Raw genomic sequence first — 19957 nt, forward strand, 5'->3', positions numbered from 1 at the left:
GTTCCTGTGCTCTTTTCTTGTAACATCTCTAAAGCAGAAGCTCAAGAATTACTCTTGTTTAATTCAGTATCTTTCTGGTAAAGTCCTGTGATTAATTCCACGGTTGTTTGTTGGTTGTTCCCCCCCCCCGCCCTCAGAATGGTCTACGCTAAATGATACAAACAATATTAGATTAAAACATTAAAGTTATTATGGCACACTTCAAAGTGAAGAATTGTCAGGTTAAGTTCATCAATCAAACTTTAATTCTGCTTCCTTACGTGTAGGGATTTATTTAATGTTGCTTACATGATCTCACAGCAATTTCCGCCCCCTGAATCAGTTCTTCATCCAAAGCACAGAATGGATGGTGTTCAGTTATTCACCATATATTCAATACGTTTTCTTCCTCTCACCTCTAAATGTGGCCTGTGTCTTATGTGCAAATTCAAATACTGCTATAAAGACTGAACCATTCACTTCTTCATGAACTTTTTTCTCCAGCCCTCATGTGAAGTTTATAAATGCATAGAGAGTATTAATGATTGGTCTTCAGTCACACAAAGAGTGTAGGCAAAAGAATACTATCAGATTGCATAAAGGCAATGATTTGTCAGACCTAGGTCTAAACTACATGCTAATTTAGTGCTGTACACTACTGAACAACCATAACAGAACAGAGTGTTTTGCACTACACATGCAAGAATAAAATACTCTTTCACTAGGAAAAAAGTTTTTCCCTTCATTGGCAATTCATTAAGTAACTTACAGATTAATTTTGAAGAAAAAGCCCTTAAGACTTAACTTGCCTTGAAAGTCCAATTTAAAAAAGCAATAGTCATTTGTACACCAAAAAATAAGAACTAGCTTATGTAAAACAACACAGAGTAAGAAATGAAAATGTGTTTAAAATGCTGTAGATTGATTAAAAAGATAGGGGAAACTGAGTCTTTCTACCATACTTCAGGCGGTGACAATAAAGACTCTTTGCAAGAATTACAGCTCCCTCCTTCTTTCCTTCACTATAAAGGACAAAAATTGTTTGACTTCCCCCCCCCACCCCAGCTCAAGCAAAATAAATATTTATTAAGGAAAAAGAAAATTTAATGCCTACATGTCAAATGAGGAGTTGCCTTCAGGATAAGGAAGGTGACAATTTTTTCTTTCATCATGGCTAAATGAAATAAGCATCTTACACTTTGTATTGCTCTAGAAGGAATCATGCCTATTAGAACAATTGGCCATCAGCAGACAATAGTGACTATAGCGGTGTGCCAGCACTCGAGTTTTAATATTCCTAGTTCTGCTTTAACAGGCTGTGACATCTTAGGCAAAGAACTTAATTTCTTTCTCCCTCCTCTTAAAATATCTTACAGTTATTCTGAGCATATGCAGGTCATGACAGAGACCATTTCTCACTGTATATAAATGCACAATTAGTACAGTTCGATGTTAATCTTAACTTTGGTGAAAGTATGGGATACAATAGCATTATGATATACAGTATAATGAAAAGAGAACGAGCACTCAGACATGGTTTCTAAACTTGTCATGACTTCTAACATAAATAGTGCTGTTAACTGAGTAAAATTTATTTTGATCAGCTCTAACGTGTAAGAGTGAAATGAGAGAGAACTTCATGCAGCACAATTCTATACAGCAAAACCAAACAGATTATTGAAGATGAAGGAAAAAATATGAATCATAAACCACAATGTAGCACCTCTTGAAAAGCAAAAAATGTAACTCTTAAAACATAAACCAGGTAATTTTCCTAAGCATGCTTGAAAAATGCTTGTAATATTTCTGCAGGAAACACCTCTGCAAACAGACATTCTTAATAAATGGCTCTCCTTTAAATTATCTACAGAATTATTTTGCTTTCCCATTTTCTCTTGCTTTCCACCTCCTCTTAACAAATATGCAATCCTGCATGTGTCAAGCACGCTTCTTTAAAATCCACAGCAATCTAAAACCAGCTATGTATCTGTACCGCCAAAGAAACATGTATGCACAACAGAATCTTAAAAGAGCTGGTCGCAGCAGTGATGGATTTAAGTTATTAACCGATCAAAAAAAGATGGATGGTGGTCTGCTTTTCTTAATCTACATCATCATCTAGATCTATTTAAAGATATGTGGTACACTAACAAACTTAGTTAAGGTTTCGATAAAATCAGTAGAATAATCTGCCCTGTTACATTGAGACTGTATCGATCAATAAAATCACTTGTACTAGGAAAGTACTGTTAAGTACTGACAATCCCAGCCATTAATATTATTTAACACTCTGCTCACAATCTTTAATGAGGACAAAGAACATTTTGTCTTTTTATACTTATCATACCATTGCTTTTAGAGCTCCTTACAGGTACAGTTCAACCTTGATTACTGCAGACTAAATGGAGTTAGAGAAGGAAGACACTGAATAATTTTGGATAATGGAGAGAATTTTCAATGTGATTAATAGATGTGGGTGACTGTCCAGCAAAACATCAGTTAAATCTTATTTCACTGAATCCAACTTTTACTTGCAACTTTCTAATGCTAGACTCATTCTTCCCAATGTATTCACCAGCATTTAAAACAAAACTGGTTTCCAGAAACAGCAATCAGGAAGATAAGCATCTGTTCTGGACTTGATGGGAATTTTTTTTTTCTGCAAATAAGCCAATTTCGTCTTAAATTAGTTACAAATAGATGCCAACAGTGAATGTGTATAGGAGAAAGGGAAGGATTGCCTCTGCAGAAATCTTTGTGGTGGTTAAAGAATGACACAAGGAAGTCAAAGTGAATTCTATCCAGCTCCTGCTCTCAGATATGGGGAATGGTTAAACAGAAGCCTAGTGGGGAGAAAACCCACAGGTCAGGCATGCATAGAATAAGGTAGAGAAGAACAAAATAGGCCCAAATGTTGCACAAAAGCTTTATGGCTTAAAATTTCTTCCTCTGAGTTCAGCTTTTAAATATACAGCCAATTACCTCCCATGTGTAAAGCATTTGGTCTTAAAAGGCAGTAGCCTTTATAAGAGGCTTTGCACAGTGGCATCTGACCTGCATACCTCTTCATTATATCAATATGATTCAACCATGTCTTCTCAACCATATAATTCAATCTTTTTTCTTTTAAGAATAGTGTTCGTGATACGTACAGGGCTCAGTTCATGAAAACACACTAATTTGTAATCAAATCTAATAACAAGCTCAAACACAAGTATGTGTTTAATTACTTTAAGGACTATATAAGAAAGGTCATAATGATTCAGACCAAAGGTCATTTAGCACTGTATCCTATCTCCAAAAATGGCTATAAATGGATCCCAAGGAAGAGTATAAATGAGCAAGACTAACACATGAGACATTTTCCTTCAATACCCTGCAGCCTTGAAAGTTATTTCCAGCTTGAGGACCTTCTATGCTTGATATAAACTGCTCTTCCATGAACCTTTCTAGTCTTCCCTTGAACCAATTTAAAATTTTGCATTCACAACACCCTCTGGCAAAGACACACAGGTATACAGGAATAACTAAATGCTTGATACAGAATGCATTTCTGAGAATATAAAGGAAGAACAATTGTAATGAATATTAGCATTGACAGAGTGGATAAATGTGATTAATGTGAACTGCACAGAAATAAAATTTGAATAGCTGAACCATCATTGAATAGTTCTAAGATCATTTTGCCATTACGATTCCAGAATTAAATAGTAACCAACTTGATTTATTTTTATTGGGCAAAAGCAAATGAATGTCTCATAAAAGTGCACATATCGCACACAGAGATCTCAATATTTCTAAACCACTCCAAAAGCACTGGTTCAAAAATGTCTACCTCTACAGACATTACATTTTTTTTCCTTTTTTAATATTAAAAATGGAATGTAAGAACTGTTCTATTTAGAAAGCACTTACAGATTGCTTCTAATCCTAGAGAACTATGTCAGCTTCAACCAACCCACAAACCAAGATCTCCCTGTCTTTATATGAAATCCTAGCTTTTGTTCTGCCTAGCAGAGCTCAGGCTGACTTTTATGTACCACTGTGGGACATTTTTTCCTCCACTCACAAAGAGAAGAGAGAACAGTGAAAAATCCTGTGCATCACCAAGGATTTGTTTTCCGCACTTTCTGATCCTACTCCAGCCAAGACAGCTCTTAAGCAGTATTTCAGCTACAGTAACAGAGGAGGAGTACTGGGCTATTGAAAGGCAAAGCTGTAGCCAATGCACAATGTGGAGTACTTGCAGACTGGCATCAGGAGTCTAGATGGCTTTTCTCAGAGCAGAGACCTCTCCAGTCTTCTTGAGGACGGACAAGGTTATAAATGACTGGGTTCGCATTCCTCCTTGTTAGAATAGCAAGAGGCCAACAGAAATTGAATCAGTTAAGCAGTGAAGAACTAATGAAACTTCCCACTAGGTGATGGAAAACTCTTTTTCTTCACATTTAGATAAAAAACCCTGAGAAATCAAATTATCTCACTCCCCAGAATGATAGCGGAAAGGGGCAATGACTGACAGTCAAAGCAGAAGATTCTTATCCTCAGTTGCAATATGAAACGCTATATTAGCTCTGAATGCTCTGCAACAGTTTCCAAATCAACAAAAAGATCCTTTCAATATTTAAATTTTTTAATTGAATCTAAAACTTTTATGAAGCAACAGCACACAATTAGATCAACTTAAAAGAAGACAGTTCAAATGCTTTAGAATACAATTTTGGATTGATGACTAAAATCAGAGGGTTTTTTTCTGGGGCTAGGGAAGGTTATTTAATCCTTCCACCCAGATTTATTGATCTGTTCATACCCATTGTCCAGTCAGAAAAGGCTATTTATTTACTTATTAAAACTTTACCACCAGGAATTTAGTATCAACACTTACTGAAGTAATTAAAGAAAATCATCAAGGCCCATGAAGAAATGACACCTTGAGACAAATTTTCTGTAGGACAGTTTTTCTTCTACAGTCACTAAGTGCAGAAATAGCTCATTTGTCTGCATTTTTTTTGCAGTTGCTGTTGAACTGTTTCCCAAAAAAGAATTAAAAAATGCAATATAATAACGGGTTATTTTCTCCTTTATATTTCTGATGAACTTACTCATAAAGCAACTACACATTATTCATGACTCCATCCACTGTTTTCCTAACTCCACCCTGCTGGAAACTAAGACAGCTAAGGAGTATAGGATTGGATTCTACTTTCTTAAGAGCAAAATCATAACATATATGGTTTTATTTATCTTTTTCAGGAAGGATTGGTAGTTAAAATATTTTTAAAGAGAATTGCATTTTGAAGAATACTGAAATATAGGTCAAAGTGCTTCTCAGATCTCCAGATTGTTTCCTTAAATGGAAAACAAATCTCTAGTCCAGTGTCATAAACTCCATAATTCATTTTGAAGATTTGGATTCCAGAAACTCCTGGAATGTTAAGTTCATCAAGTCTTCAAGTCTCACAGCCAAGCAGCACTTTAACCAATCTTATCTCCAGGAATCAGGACTGTTCTCTTTGTAAAAAGTTCAAGAGTAAATAAAAGGCAAGTATGTTTTCTTGACCTCAGCCGAGAGAGAAATATTAGCTCTACCTATTAACTCTGGTTAGAGACATATGTACATACAGACCCTAAATACATACAGAGCAGTTCAGAAGGTTTACAGCCCCCTGTTTTATATTAGAATCTTGCCAGTCACAAGAAGAATTTCTTCAGGTCATCCAGACCACAAGAAACGAGTTAGTATCCTGAAGCTCATCAAAAATACGGGCCTCCTCCAAAATCTCTCTCCATAACCAAACCATTTTAGTGAAGACTAGCAGCAGCTACAAAGTCTCATGCTGAGGTGTGGGTGCCACTTCACAGTGAATTCTGTTAACGATGCCTGTTATCTTGTTGGACTGATGATATCAGCAAATGATGAGATTTCTTCTGCCCAAGGGGGTTAGAAAATATCTATTCCATTGAACTTTAAAAGGCAGACCTGTCAAAGGGCAAGTCCCTGGGGTAGAGAGACTGGATGGCAATAACGTCCAGTGTCAGCTTACTGGGACAAGGATATGACCTAACTCCAAATCAGGAGAGAGCAGGTGGCTAGATCAAATTCTTCCCATTACCAATTCACTGGAAATAAGCTCCATAAAAACTGCTCCTCCAAGAGTATATCATATAAAATCTATTTGTAACAAATACTTATCAGATTGACAATGCAGCTGCAGCTGCTTCGATAACCAATTAGATAAGGTCCCTCAGTGCTGCCCTTAGGAATCCCAACAATGTCTTCAGTATCCAAAATACAACCCCAACTACCTGTTCAGTTGGTCCATCCACAAGATGACTTACTGAACTCATACACAACAATAATTGTGCAAAAGGGAGCATTTCAAGTGATCTATATCTCCTTTAAATACACTTCCAAAGCAGACCATATTTCTGTATTGCTTTGTGATAAACGGTCAGTCCAAGATTATACAGTGGATTAAAAAAACCAAACAAACAACTACCACCCAGAAGCTACAATGCTGATTAACAGTCTGCCTTATCTTCCACACTTACCTTTACCTTCTGGTACTTTCAAGCAAACATATTTCTCCAGGCTCACAAACATATTATCAGGAGTTACAGACTTTCAATGCAGGTCCAGTTGGCAGCCCTTCTCAAATTAGAGGCTCCGTACGCAACCAGTTACCTCAAATCTGTATCTTCTACCTTTTCTCAAACTCTTCAGGAAACATATCAAGAGAAGACATTTCGTAACCATAAACAAATCATAGCTAAGTTCAAATCTTGGTGCAATCTAATACTACTATCAAAGATATTTTTTCAGCAATAGTGTAATCCAATGATTTATTTTACAAATTTTGAATCAAAACCACCTGGATTCTCATCTCTGCTGTATTACAAGCTACAAGCTCAGATATACAAATAAGTAACTATTAAGTCAGAATTTATACCACACACTAATTGATTTATGGTAACTCTTAGTTGATAGCCATCACAAAGTAATTACAGCTCATTCAGTCCTCTTCCACTGCCAGTAACAGGCATTTTCTTATTTAGCGAAGACTAAACCAGCTCAACTTAAGTCCTGTGTGCTGTAGGTTAAGATCATGCACAGAGACAGTTACAACAGATTAGCAGGGGAGCAATAGCTTATTGCTTCATACTAATTTGCTTGAATGTTTGGGGCCACAGTCTGTCATTCACTTATGTTTGCATCTGTTTCCTCATTAATTAATTAAACATAATCTTTCTTTCCTCTTGTCAGTCAGTGGATTGTTCTCAGTATTCACAAGGGCTCTGTATTATTATTATAGATGCAGTTGAATTACTACACACCCTAGTGCTTACTAGTCAATTGTTCCACAGTATTAAAAATGAAAGTTGTCAATTCTGGCCAAACTTGTAAAATATGAAAGTCACATAAAAATAATATAGATAAATCATTCTTTCACAATTCCATGAAAATTGGTCTATTATAACAAGAAAAAATCCTCAACCAACCTTTCAAAAACAAGAGAAAAATAAGACACCTGATGAATATTAGCTGACAAGTGGATACTGATAAATTTAAGAAAATTACTATTTGTATCTCACAATTTAATAACATTTGGTTTATTCATAATTTTTCTATTCTTCAGAAGGATATAATGAAATGTTTCTGAGCTCCTGTCCATCCACTCCAAGAAACAAACAACCTGTGCTGAAAGGATTTAAGTAGGCGGTGTCATCATGAAAAGGTCACAAAGAAGTAACAAGGTACTGGCAACCGCAGCACCTTCCAGCTCAGGCAGGGGAATTTCTTGCTTGCTTTACTACTTGATACAGACCAATTCTACTATTCTAATTTCATATCATTATTTTTATCTGCATTTAACTATAGAAGACTAATTAAAAATATATTAAGAAGCCCATATAATTAGACCATGTCAGATACAGGTCGTATTTGACTGCTATCTGCATGGCACATTACTTCTTGCCTGTACAGGTTTTCAAGGTGCAATAACAAGAAGTGCAATAATGAGAAATGAATATGTATTGCATAAAACAAATTATTTCAGTGTAACATCTGTGTAAATGCTCAATCTCTGCATGAGATTCTGGCTGGTTTTGAAAAAACAGTTAATGACTACCATGACTCCAATGACTCCATAATAGTTTACCAGCTGCACAAATGGCTGGCTACTAGTACCACCATAGCCTATTGATGGTAGTAGCCAAACTGCTCTTACAGATTAATTCTCATTAGTATCACCTGAAAATACGTTTGTAATATTTTATATACATGGTGTTAAATTAAAAACTGATCACATCTTCTGAAATTGTAGCACATTCCTACACTGTGTCTTGGAAAATGCTTGGCACTATTAAAAACCTTCTGATAACTGAAGTGCCTGAATATGAACTTTTAATTGCCTAAAATCAGGCTCTCATTATTTTAAAACTTAAAATTTCACTGATGATTAGTTCTGCCTTCTGTTAGCAGAAACAGAAATTAATAACTTTGATAAGAATATTAATGATTTTCGCTCTTGTTTTAATTTAGTATGCACATTAGTATGGATATAACTTAGAGGTTTGTCATGTTTTAATCAGGTGACGTCCAGCAATCCCTTCCAACCTAAACCACTGCGTGTTCCTATGATAGCCAATGGTGACAGAAGAGGGGAAAAGTTAATTAAATGTACGACTGTACAAGAACGAGAGTTGACTAACTCCTCCAGTAGGGGGAGATGTTATTTTAAAGTTTATCAGCAACGAAAAAGTGCTAACCAATTTACCCCTGTATCTTTTTAACAAAATCAACCTCTTAAAATAAATTAGTACACGTGCCTTAGCAGCAATATTCCCCAAAAGATAGTTGTATGAAAATCAGAAAAAATACAAAATTCACAGCAAATAGCTGTAAGAGAAAAACATACTGACAATGGAGCAAGCTGTGCTGATAGCCATCGAAACCAAAAAGGCCCTAGTCCTTTTCAAAACCAAAGTCTCTCCAATGGCAATGTTTTTTACCTGTACAATAAATGTAATTTTTAGATGCCAAGGATGCTATAAACATCATAGAGCAAGAAGGAAAAAAAAGGATTAATTTTTTCAATTTAACAATACTAACTAAATATTTAAAAATAAAAAATCAAAATTAACTATGTTGCCTGAAACACTCCCTGTATCTCAGAACAAAATCCAAGCTGTGTTTTTCTCCTTATTTCCAAATTTCTTTTCAAAAGTTTAATGTCAGAAGTAATACTGTCTCATGTCACACTATAATTCTATTCTCCTCCTTAAGCAGTTGTTTTTTACAAACATTCCTAAGAATCAGGGAGGTTCCTGAGCAGTGCAGGTTACCATCTACTCTCTAGGAATGCAGCTCACTGTCCATCCTGTTGCAGTTCACCATTCTTCCAGTTGTGCCACTGCAACTGTGGATGATGACATAAATCAGATCTCTGAAATTTTTACTATTTTTACTACTCTGACGTGAGTAAAAATAGAATACTCTCACTCTTGCCTTCCTCCCAAAACAAATATCTTTTAACTCAGATAATTTCTGTGATCCCTTCAATAAAACAGCACTTTCAACAGTTCAGCTGAAGGTGCAGTGAACTGGGAACATGTCTAGAAGAACACCTTAATCTGACTTTGTCACCAGAGAAACAGCTGTGAAACTACACCACAGGGCATTTTTAAAGCAATCATGGTAAGACTAGAAATTCCATTTATTAAAAAAAGGCTGGGATTTATCACTGGTATATTTAGATCTCTATATATCCGAGTCATTCCTGAAGACTCCTTTTACAGCTTGCAGCAAAATCAGAACCCAAACAGGTAGAATCTGGGACTTTAAGTGCAAATTTCCAAACCAATGGAGATGAATATGGGATGACAGGGGCCTATTTCAACTAGATGAACAATTCAGATAGAGGCATGTACAGTACTGGGATATGGATTTGATGAGCTGATTCTTCCCCAGTCTGTCTAAATGGAGGTGAGTTAAATAAAGCCTCCTTGTATCTCTTCTGCAACACTTTTGATTGGTACAGTCAGAATAACTTTGGAAAGAATAACATTATTTTCCCCATTTTAGGCACAGGAAAATGAGGTACTAGTAGGTTCGCCAGCAGCTTTTGCCAGAATCAGGAAAAAAATGCAAACCAGTTTGGATTTCTAGCTGCTAGTCTTGCTAAGTGAACAGAAATCATCACTGTTGGTTAAGTATCCAGCTCATTTCCCACCTCTAAAATTGCCTATTGGTAAAACAGCTCACTTCATACCTGCCATATCTTCAAATGCTTTGGGTACTACCACTCTGAAAATGGATGCCGCTTTTACTTTCACAGTGCTGAGAAGAGACTCACCTGCAAGTACAACTCCAAGCCTTGCCGTCGCTGCTCCAGAACCTTGGGGACCCAGTTTCTGACGTGCTTTGAAGGGATCTCTGGAGTTCTTATGAACTTCTTGAGCTGCAAACGAACAGAAACACAGACAGAAACAAAGTATAATAGCGTCCCTTTAAAGTAAGCATGGCAGTACAGGTAAAATAACCACACATAAAGGACAACAGCACGGCAATGAAGTTACTCGCCATCAGCTCACTGAAATAACAGCAGACTTCATACCTACAGGTTGCAGTTAAAAATCTCCATGTCTAGCTGCCCTGGACAGTGAAGGGGAACCCTACCAACAATTTCTTGTGACTAACAGCCTTAAAACAAAACAGCAACAACTATATGAGAATACTTGAAATGAGTTCCCCATTAGTCAACCTGGGATGATACCTCACAACATCACCACGATGTGCCCAGATATTCCCTTGCTAAGTGCGGTGACAAAACACTGACAATTTCCAACTATAGATTTATGCAACTATGAACAGGTGGGAGAAGTACAGGGGGGAGATCTAACCATTTCTCTGGAGAGCTGGTAATCAAGAGAGGAAAATATCTGTGCTCTGAAACTGCACCAACAGATTGACAGTTGTGTTTAATATCTTATACAGAGAAATAGCAAGATTGCCACTGAATGTATTTCCAAGAGAGCTACATAACTATTCCTCTAAAGATTTCCACAGGAAAGCTTTTCTAGATAGATACAGAAATGTGTATATGCATACACATGAGTGCATATAGATAAACACAAACATACATTCTGACAACCCTAAGAATCCTCTTGCAGAAGCAACATATTTTTTCAAAACAAAAAAATATTAATGTTTTCCTCAAAACTACAGAGCAAAAATAGCAAGTGGAATAGACTCCATTGCATTTTAATAGAAGGTGACATTAGACATTCTTTCTGTTGGATATTGCCTCTGAGTAAATCCGAGGCAAGGAATGCACGGAAAGAAACTCAAAATTGACTTTGACATGCATACCCGTGGGAGACACAGAATTTACATTTCATCTTTGAGCTTGCTGAGATGTCACTATAGGAAAAAGCAGTGCCAACATATCAACGTCTCTACAATCACAAGTCACAAAGGTGCAGCCAGGAAACCACAATTGCTCTGGAAACATTTTGCAACTTCCTTATTTCTTAACAGTGCTAAATTACAATTAAACATGAAGTGAGAAAATCAACCCACCAAAACAAAACCCCAAACCCATGTACTTTTACTGATCTTAAAGCCAGAACATAAACCCCTATTTTTTCCTCTAAATTGGTTGAGAACGTTGAAGAAGCTATGGTCACAGCTGTTGCAAACTATGACAGTACCTGCAGATGAGTAACAAACGAGGAGAATGCTCCACATGAGGAGAAACAAATCTGAAACAATACAAGCGTCCACCAAGGCCTAGCTGCTTACAAGATAAATACTCTGTGGCTGGTACCTCAGCTGATGATTAACAATCCTTTTGTGCTCTGTGGCCCTGTTATGTAAAGCATCCAATAACCAATTGCTTAAATGTGCAAGCACAGGTACTGTATGTAGGTATAAAGCACATGCTATATAGATATACAAAGAATAAATGATAAGCCCACTTTCTTATCCTTACAATAACCCAATAATATATTGCAACAAATAATTATTACAATGTCAAAGAATATTAAGCAAATCTACGTACATGTTAGCGATATTGCTTCAGATCTGTCCCTACACAAGAAATATTTATTGGAGGACAATTATTGACTGTAATACCTTCCTGTCCATAACACTGACCTAATGCCTATTTGACATACTGTAGTCTCTATTTCCTGCAAGACTAAAAGATGGCTCAAATTATCAAGTAACGAATTATTTGTCCAAGTGTGAAAAGTCAATATGATTTAGAGTGTACACTAATTATCCTAAAATTACAACTAATTTGCAAAACGAGATGTATAGAACTTAAGATTTTTGCAGATTTCACTGCAGTATTTGTAACACTGTCACCTTCTAGCACTCCAGTGCTTAAAAAGAACTACCAATATTTAAAAATGTAAAGGAAAAAAAGTATAAAAAGGAATTAGGGAATAAATAAGAAAAAATGGTTGTATTTTTAATTATGTTACACACATAGAAAGAATTTGATTCTTTCTAAAAAACTCTCTGTATGAAAATAATTAGACTTTTTAAAAGACTTGAATACAATACTGTAATGTGAATAGTGTATAGCCTGAAAGGCCTGGTTTGTCATTCATAACCAGGTCAAAGTATAATGGCCTATGCAAACTATTTAAAAAAAGCCAGCAGCAGTACATGTTTTCTGTCAAGGGAATAATTTGTAGTCCTGGTGTAGCACAGCAGGCTTGAAAAGATTTTAAACCTTTTGCACTACAGCCAGATTGCATAGGAAGCGGGGCTTTACTTTTTTACACAACTGGAATGTAAGAAAGTTTGAACCCAGGAAGGAGACAAATCCAGCCATGTTCTTGGAAATGGCTTTGTTTAAAAAGAATAATTATCAAAATTAATCAAAACATTAATTGGCATTCTGATGAATGAATAATGTCCTATATGAGCAATGGAGTCCTCCTTCCTCCATAAGATGCCAGCGGAGCATGTCTGTCTCCAGTGAAAGGCACAATCTCCCCTTCAACTTCTATTCCCATTTTCTACCACAGTTGTTCTCTACAGCAGCTTTGTTTTCTCCTGCTCACGACAGCCATCTCCAGCAGTAAGGGCACTTTGAATATGCAGTAAGTCTAAAGATACCTTTCCAATTGCCATGTACTCACAGCAATTTAGAGTGAAACTTACGTTTTAAATTAAAGGGGAAGAGACAAACAAAAAATAAATACCCTACTGGCATGCTGAAAGCAAACTGGTATCTGGACCCGAGTATAGTGTCATGGGACGTGAACAAATTGTTCACAAAGAACAATCGAGATACAAGTTCAAAATATTCTTCTCCTGTAAAAACTGTTCAAATACACACCCTACTTTAAAAGCGTTGAGATTTTCTGCTCTAACACAAAACAGAAAGCAGAAGAAAGGGTGAAACCGCATACTGTTACTACCAGAGAATGCTTTCTCCAGGATTCTGTAACACTGAAAGCACTAAGAAAGGTTCAGAGCATGAGCTGTTCAACCATGTTTACTGAAATTTTACTACAACTTCACAAAGTAAGACTTAAGAAAAGAGGTATATTGTTGCCAAAATATGCTAGGTGCTTTGCATCTGTACAGGGAACAAATAAGAAAAAGTCACTATCAAGTTTGCAGAGTAATATAAACAGACAGCAAGCAGATGAGGGGTAAGATGAAACAAATTGAAGAATGGTGCAAAGTGTCTGGTTAGAATACCTGTTTTTCAGGTTTGTTTATTGCTGCTATTTCTGGAAAGACAGAAACGGACCATCATTTATGGTTTTTCTGGTGTTCTAAGGAGAAACTTCTGCAAAGGGAGTTACTACAGAGGAAGCAGTGTACAAGGAGACAAATCTGAGAGCAAGACTGCAGTCATTTGTGACTTTTGTGTGGAGTAATTGTGCAACTCCAGAAATTACAGTGAAATTAGACAACAAAGGGAAGAAGAAAAAGCAGAGGCATTCCATTAGTTTTTTGCTCAGCCTTTAATAATACTGATAAGACTCTGGGCTGCCCAGTCCCCTGAGTTGAAGGACCACAAGTGTGGGAACAGTGACTTTCCATTTGTGGACACTGTTTCAGTGTAAGGCGTAAGGAAGGGACCAGCTGTATCAGCTGAATGTTCACAAGTCCATGGGACTGGTGGGATTCATCCCAGAGTATTGAAGGAGCTAGTGGATGTTATGGCAGGACCCCTCTCAATCATCTACCAAAGGTCTTGGGAGTCTGGGGAGGTCCCTACTGATGGGAAGCTAGCCAGTGTTACTCTAATTTAGAAGAAGGGCATGAGGGAAGAGCCAGTGAACTACAGACCTGTTAGTCTAACCTCAGTTCTTGGAAAAATTATGGAGAAGATTATACTGGGTACTATTGAAAGGCATTTGAAGAATAATGCAATCATCAGGTGCGGTCAATGTGGGTTCACAAAGGGTAAGTCCTGTTTAATTAATTTGTTATCCTTCTATGATAAGGTCACCTGCCTAGTGGATGAAGGGAAGGAGGTGGATGTAGTTTTTGTGCATTTACTAAGGCTTTTTATACCGTCCCTCACAGCATCCTTCTGGAGAAGTTGTCCAACTGCGGGATGAGCAGGTTCATGGTGTGCTGGGTGAAGAACTGGCTGAAGGGCAGGGCTCAAAGGGTTGTAGTGAATGGGGCTACATCTGGCTGGCAACTGGTCACCAGTGGTGTTCCTCAGGGCTCAATCCTAGGGCCAGACCTGTTCAATATTTTTATCAACCATTTGGATGCAGGAGTTGAATGAGTCATTAGTAAGTTTGCTGACGATACCAAACTGGGAGGTGCTGTTGGCTTTCTTGAGGAGGCTTTGCAGAGGGATCTAGATAGATTGGAGCATTGGGCAATCATCAGTGGCATGAAATTTAACAAGTCCAAATGCCAGATCCTGCACCTAGGATGGAGTAATGCCAGGCACAAATATAAATTGGGAGAGGAGCGGCTGGAGAGCAGCCCTGCAGAAAGGGATCTCGGGGTGCCCATCGACAGCAGGGTTAATAGGAGCCAGCAGTGTGCCCTGGCAGCCAAGAGGGCAAACCGCATGCTGGGGTGCATCAAACACAGCATAGCCAGCCGGTCAAGAGAGCTGATTATCCCACTGTATTTAGCGTTGGTGCGGCCTCAGCTTGAGTACTGTGTGCAGCTCTGCGCCTCACAATTTAAGAAGGATGTGAAGGTCCTTGAATGCGTCAAGAGGAGGGCAACAAAGCTGGTGAAAGGGCTGGAAGGCATGTCCTGTGATGAGCAGCTGAGGACTTAGGGTGTGTCCACTTTGGAGAAAAGGAGGCTGAGGGGTGACCCCATTGCTCTCTACAGCTTCCTGTGGAGGGGAAGTGGAGAGGGAGATGCTCATTTCTTCTTCCTGGGATCCAGTGACAGGATGCCTGGGAATGGTTCAAAGCTGCACTAGGGGACATTAGGAAGCATTTCTTTACCAAGAGGGTGGTCAAACACTGGAACAGGCTTCCTAGAGAGGTGGTCGATGCCCCAAGCCTGTCAGTGTTTAAGAGGCATTTGGTCAATGCTCTTAATAATTTGATTTAACTTTTGGTCAGCCCTGAAGGGGAGTTGGACTAGATGATTGTTGTAAGTCCCTTGCAACTGAAAATATTCTGTCCTATTCTATTCTATTCTACTCTACTCTAACTACAGGAGACGGTCTACTTGGGCAGGGTGCGTTTTAAGCATATAAATCCTGATTTTCCCCTCTTAATGTTTCCTAACTTTTTTAGTTGTATAATCTCTACTCACCTGCTTTAGTTTCAATTGCAGGATTACTCTCATATGTAAAATAAAGCACACATGTATTGCATGGCTTGGTGGTGGGTGAGTGAGTTGTACTACTGACACTGTTGTTCAAGTGGTATATTCCATGTGAACACAAGGGGGAAAATACCTGAGACATATCTGAATTAAAACAATAAACAAGGAAATGAGTATTAAAAAGTGGCAGCTGACACCACAACTGGGGCAAGAAGCAAAAAGGCAAGAAATACTAGCACATCTTAATTATGGTGCAGTAAAGCAAAAGATGTTCTTGTTCTTTGGACTTCTGAGGGCCAACACACAGATGGGTCAATAGTTGCCTTTTGTTGACCCAAGTTCGCTTATATCCATACACTATACAAGGCTGGCAAAATCCATCCTCTCTGCCACCAGGATAATGCTTCTTCCCTGAATGAGATGATTCCTGAGATGATGCAGGGCCACCAGCAAACATGCTGGTGTGGGTAAGCTCCTCTGTAGCGGCAGGAGCTGTAAATGCCCATGCTTCTCTCTGCCATTTGCAGAGGAAGCTTTTCCATACTCGAGGCAAGCAGCACCAGTCAAAGCAGTTAAGTGTGCACACACTCCACTGCCACTGAGAGCTACAAACCAAAAAACGTTCAGTTGACCCAGGTCCTAGGAACGAAGGACTGAAGCTCTTCATTGCAGCCCCACTGCTGGCAATGGGCTGCAATGCTTTCCCAGAATTCTCCTTCATGATACTTGGCCTCCATGAGGCAAAAAAAAAAAAAAAAGTAAAACTTGCCTTTCAGCTGCACAACTGTATAACAGCATCCAGTTCAGCCTGGAGAGGAGAAATCATACTTTTCCTTTAACAGTGATCAAAACAATTTGAAGAATGAGTGGATAACCAATCTTGAAAGTACTGAGTCCCTTCTATGTATTAGTAAGATGATTCAGTAGACAAGCTTAGCACATTTTATATCACATTCATTGTATGAAGAGCAGCAGAGTGAAATTGTCTACTCGGTCTTTTTCATGTCTAGTTTCCTGGCGTATACAAATTGTTTCCTAAGCTTTACATATAGCAGGTTAGCAACACAATTTATAGAACTAACAAATTATTTGCCTAGTTGGATAAAAACCAAAACTGTATTTATTTGCTACAGGAATGTGTCTTATTTTGTGATTTTACAAGAAGAAAAAAAACATACTACAGACAGCATTTTAGCAATACAGCATGTAAACAATAATCAAAAAGAACAGGAGAGTTAGTAACATCTGAGAAGTCATCATCCCTTTCCACAAAATAGAGCAGAAACTGAGTTAGTTGGAAAATCATTTCCAGAGACATGAATCACAAGATGTATTTAAGATAAACCATATATAGTAACAATTTCAAGAGAGAGGAAAACATCACAACTAAGGCAAAACAAATTTACATCTTATAAAGAAAGAGATCACTACCTTTTTATGAAGTGCATGGAATTCACTATACCTCTTCTCCACAAAATGTTTCCTTCCGCTCATTAGCACCTCTATTTTAAAGACCTGAAAATTACAAATAATAAAAAGGAGATTAATGTACTTGCACAAGCAGTTCTGTGACATGGCTATGACTGCACATTTTACCATGGTAATTCCGTGGTCCCAAAAAACTCATGATGACTCACGAGGCGCGGAAGTATAATGATTAATGGCAGAATCTTCTGTTAACAAATTTGTTCAACAAACGTACAAAAAGACAAGTTAAGCTTGGACTGTATGCTGTAGATTAAAAACTAAGCATTAAAATATTGCCTTTCAGAAATTATTAATAATTTTGAAGTAGTTAAAAAAAAGGATTAAAACAAAGGATGGTAAGAACAAAAACAAAAAGGAGAAAAGAAACAAGGATTCATTATTTTTCCCTCTTACAATACAGCATACTAACACACTCATACATGTTCAGTAAGAACTGGATAACAGATGCAGTATGTTATGCATGGAAAAGGAGAAATAAATGCAAACACTATATCGTAGGTTAACTTCCTCCTAACCTACAAATTCGTCTGTAGTCTCAATTGAGCTTGTGCTACTAACTATACCCCAGGAAAAAAAAAACCCAAACATGGCAAATGCTTGTTTTCTTTGTATGATACATGTGACAGCTTTTGTTGCTGCCTCTGGAAGGTTGAAAGGCCAGGAGAAGCTCTCCGGATCCACTAATTAGTAGTCACTAACATGACATTTTCTTGATTCTCAGGTCACCGGATCAGTTCTGAGGGCAAGTGATGAGAAATATTTTGAAGTACTCAAGAAAACATGGTCTATTAAATGAAGGCAAGATCAGCAGAAAAGCAATACAGAAAAGGTGCCTGGTCTGTCTAGGAGTTCTTTGTTTTCTGTTTTGCTCAGAAAATGCTGGAAACAATTATTTCCAGGACAATGAGAGACAATGTTCAGGACAGATGATTACATCAAGACCCAAGACTTAGGCCAAATAAAAAGTTATTTGAAATAAATTTGCAAACAGTGTTTATGCCTGAATGCAGAAAAAAGGGGCTTCTGTCACAACATGACCAGCTAGCATTGATCAGAGCAAACATACAGAAACCATACCGGATAAACACTTTCTGTTGTCCACTAGAACCTGCCTTTCAAACAGGTCAAAATGCTACGGTTTTCACCAGCTAGCCAAACTACATTAGAAACAGACAGCATTTTATTTAATCCAGACTGAAATGCACCTACCTTTGTTTGAATGCAGTATGGATGGGACTGCAGTCATTTCACACCAATGTTTACATTACCAAAATTAGTTCAGACCGTTGTAATCCATCAAAATAACTTGTGCTACATTCTACCTCTTTGAAAAGGACTATTTCTGTGTCCTAATCACTGCGAGCAGATGACCTTATTTGGATACATTGATTTTTTTCTTTTCGCCCTATCTATTTAGACTATTTTGGGAGAACAGCTATTGGCTATTAAACAATTTTCCTCTACACGTGAAAAAACTCCAAGGCACCCTTAGGAATATGTTGTAAGTTCAGAGTTTTAAAGAGAATCACATGCAAAGAAAAATCAATGTAGGCTTTTTTCTTTAGTTGAGACTTAACATCCTAATTATATTAAAGAAAAGCATTGTTTACATCTTATATTCTACACGCTACATGAGAGAAATAGTTCTGCAAGGAACAAAATGCTTTGGATTGTACAGGAAAGCCACTGCATTGAAGGAGTTTCAAGGATACCTTGATGGGAAGAATGGATAACAGAATATGAAATTAGTTAAGTTAGAAGTGACCATGGGAAGTGACCATGAGTCACTAATTAAGGTGTTGCAACAGTTTTGAATTAACATGATATTAAATCTCCAGCAATTGTGAGCAACTCCTAACACCCATTTACACATCAGTCAGCTAAGAGCCTCTGCACCACTGTTAGTTTAGCACTTTTGTTGGATACAGGGTTTGCCAAGCAATTTGGAGAAGTCTAAGGGGCTCCAGCCTAAGCTGTAAGCACTCCCTTGATAGGTAACTTTCTTGTGAATCAGGGCTTGGCTTGTGCAGTCCCATTTTGGTTTTAGTCATATTTGTGCAACTTCAGACAAACGTCTTTCCCTCTGAAGTCTATAAACCTGTCATTTCGTACAGGAGAAGAGTTGGAATATGGGGAAGAAAGGAAATATAAATCCCTCTGTGGACTTTCTTTTCCAAGCATGTATCTATTTTGTTCTGTGTTTCATCACTGGTTAAGGAATTACAGAAATGGCTTCAGAACACCAAAAAGTATGCAGCATTTATTCATCCTCCTTTTTAATCTTAGCAAAGTTTTAGTCACTGTTTGCGTAAGTTTTGCTAACAAGATGACACTAAAGAATATATCTGCCAGTCACTTTTGCAGAAGATGTGAGAAGAGAGGACCGCAGCTTCCCGTGCAGTGATGTCATTTCCATAACCACAAATCTGCTACCTTTACACCCTCAACCGTTTGTACCAGTATAGAGGCTTTAACTTTGCCTCCTACCATCCAGAGCCCTTGGATCCAGCTTTAGCAGCCATCTAAAATTTACAAAGCGTGACAACAGATCTGCTATACATTAAGTTGAAAATTACTGTTGGAAAACAAAACCCTGCAAATGGTGTTTCTAATCTACTCACTGTGGCACCCATATTTCAGAAATGTAAAGCAATTTGTGATAAATAAGTGGAAAATCTGTAAATGTTTTTATTTAATGCAAAT

The 19957-nt window shown here is 37.6% G+C and overlaps 1 protein-coding gene across 4 annotated transcripts in view; it reads right to left on the reverse strand.

Moving 5' to 3' along the window:
* SNX24 (sorting nexin 24) overlaps positions 1–19957 on the reverse strand; it is a 94428-nt gene that overhangs the window by 29387 nt on the left and 45084 nt on the right. For 3 of the 4 annotated variants that reach the window (XR_012042301.1, XM_072860410.1, XM_072860411.1), the window contains exons 2-3: positions 17198–17281; positions 10335–10439 (exon numbers count right to left, since the gene is read on the reverse strand). Coding sequence is in view for 3 of the 4 variants with exons in the window: in XM_072860410.1 (XP_072716511.1) it covers positions 10335–10439; positions 17198–17281 (189 nt within the window). In the remaining variant the exon portion in view is untranslated. Of the gene's footprint in view, positions 1–10334; positions 10440–17197; positions 17282–18463; positions 18600–19957 lie in introns of those variants that run through there. The other variant, XM_072860412.1, reaches the window with a different exon arrangement.

Source organism: Ciconia boyciana, chromosome 4 (genome assembly GCF_034638445.1).
Source record: "Ciconia boyciana chromosome 4, ASM3463844v1, whole genome shotgun sequence".
Classification (NCBI taxonomy): domain Eukaryota; kingdom Metazoa; phylum Chordata; class Aves; order Ciconiiformes; family Ciconiidae; genus Ciconia; species Ciconia boyciana.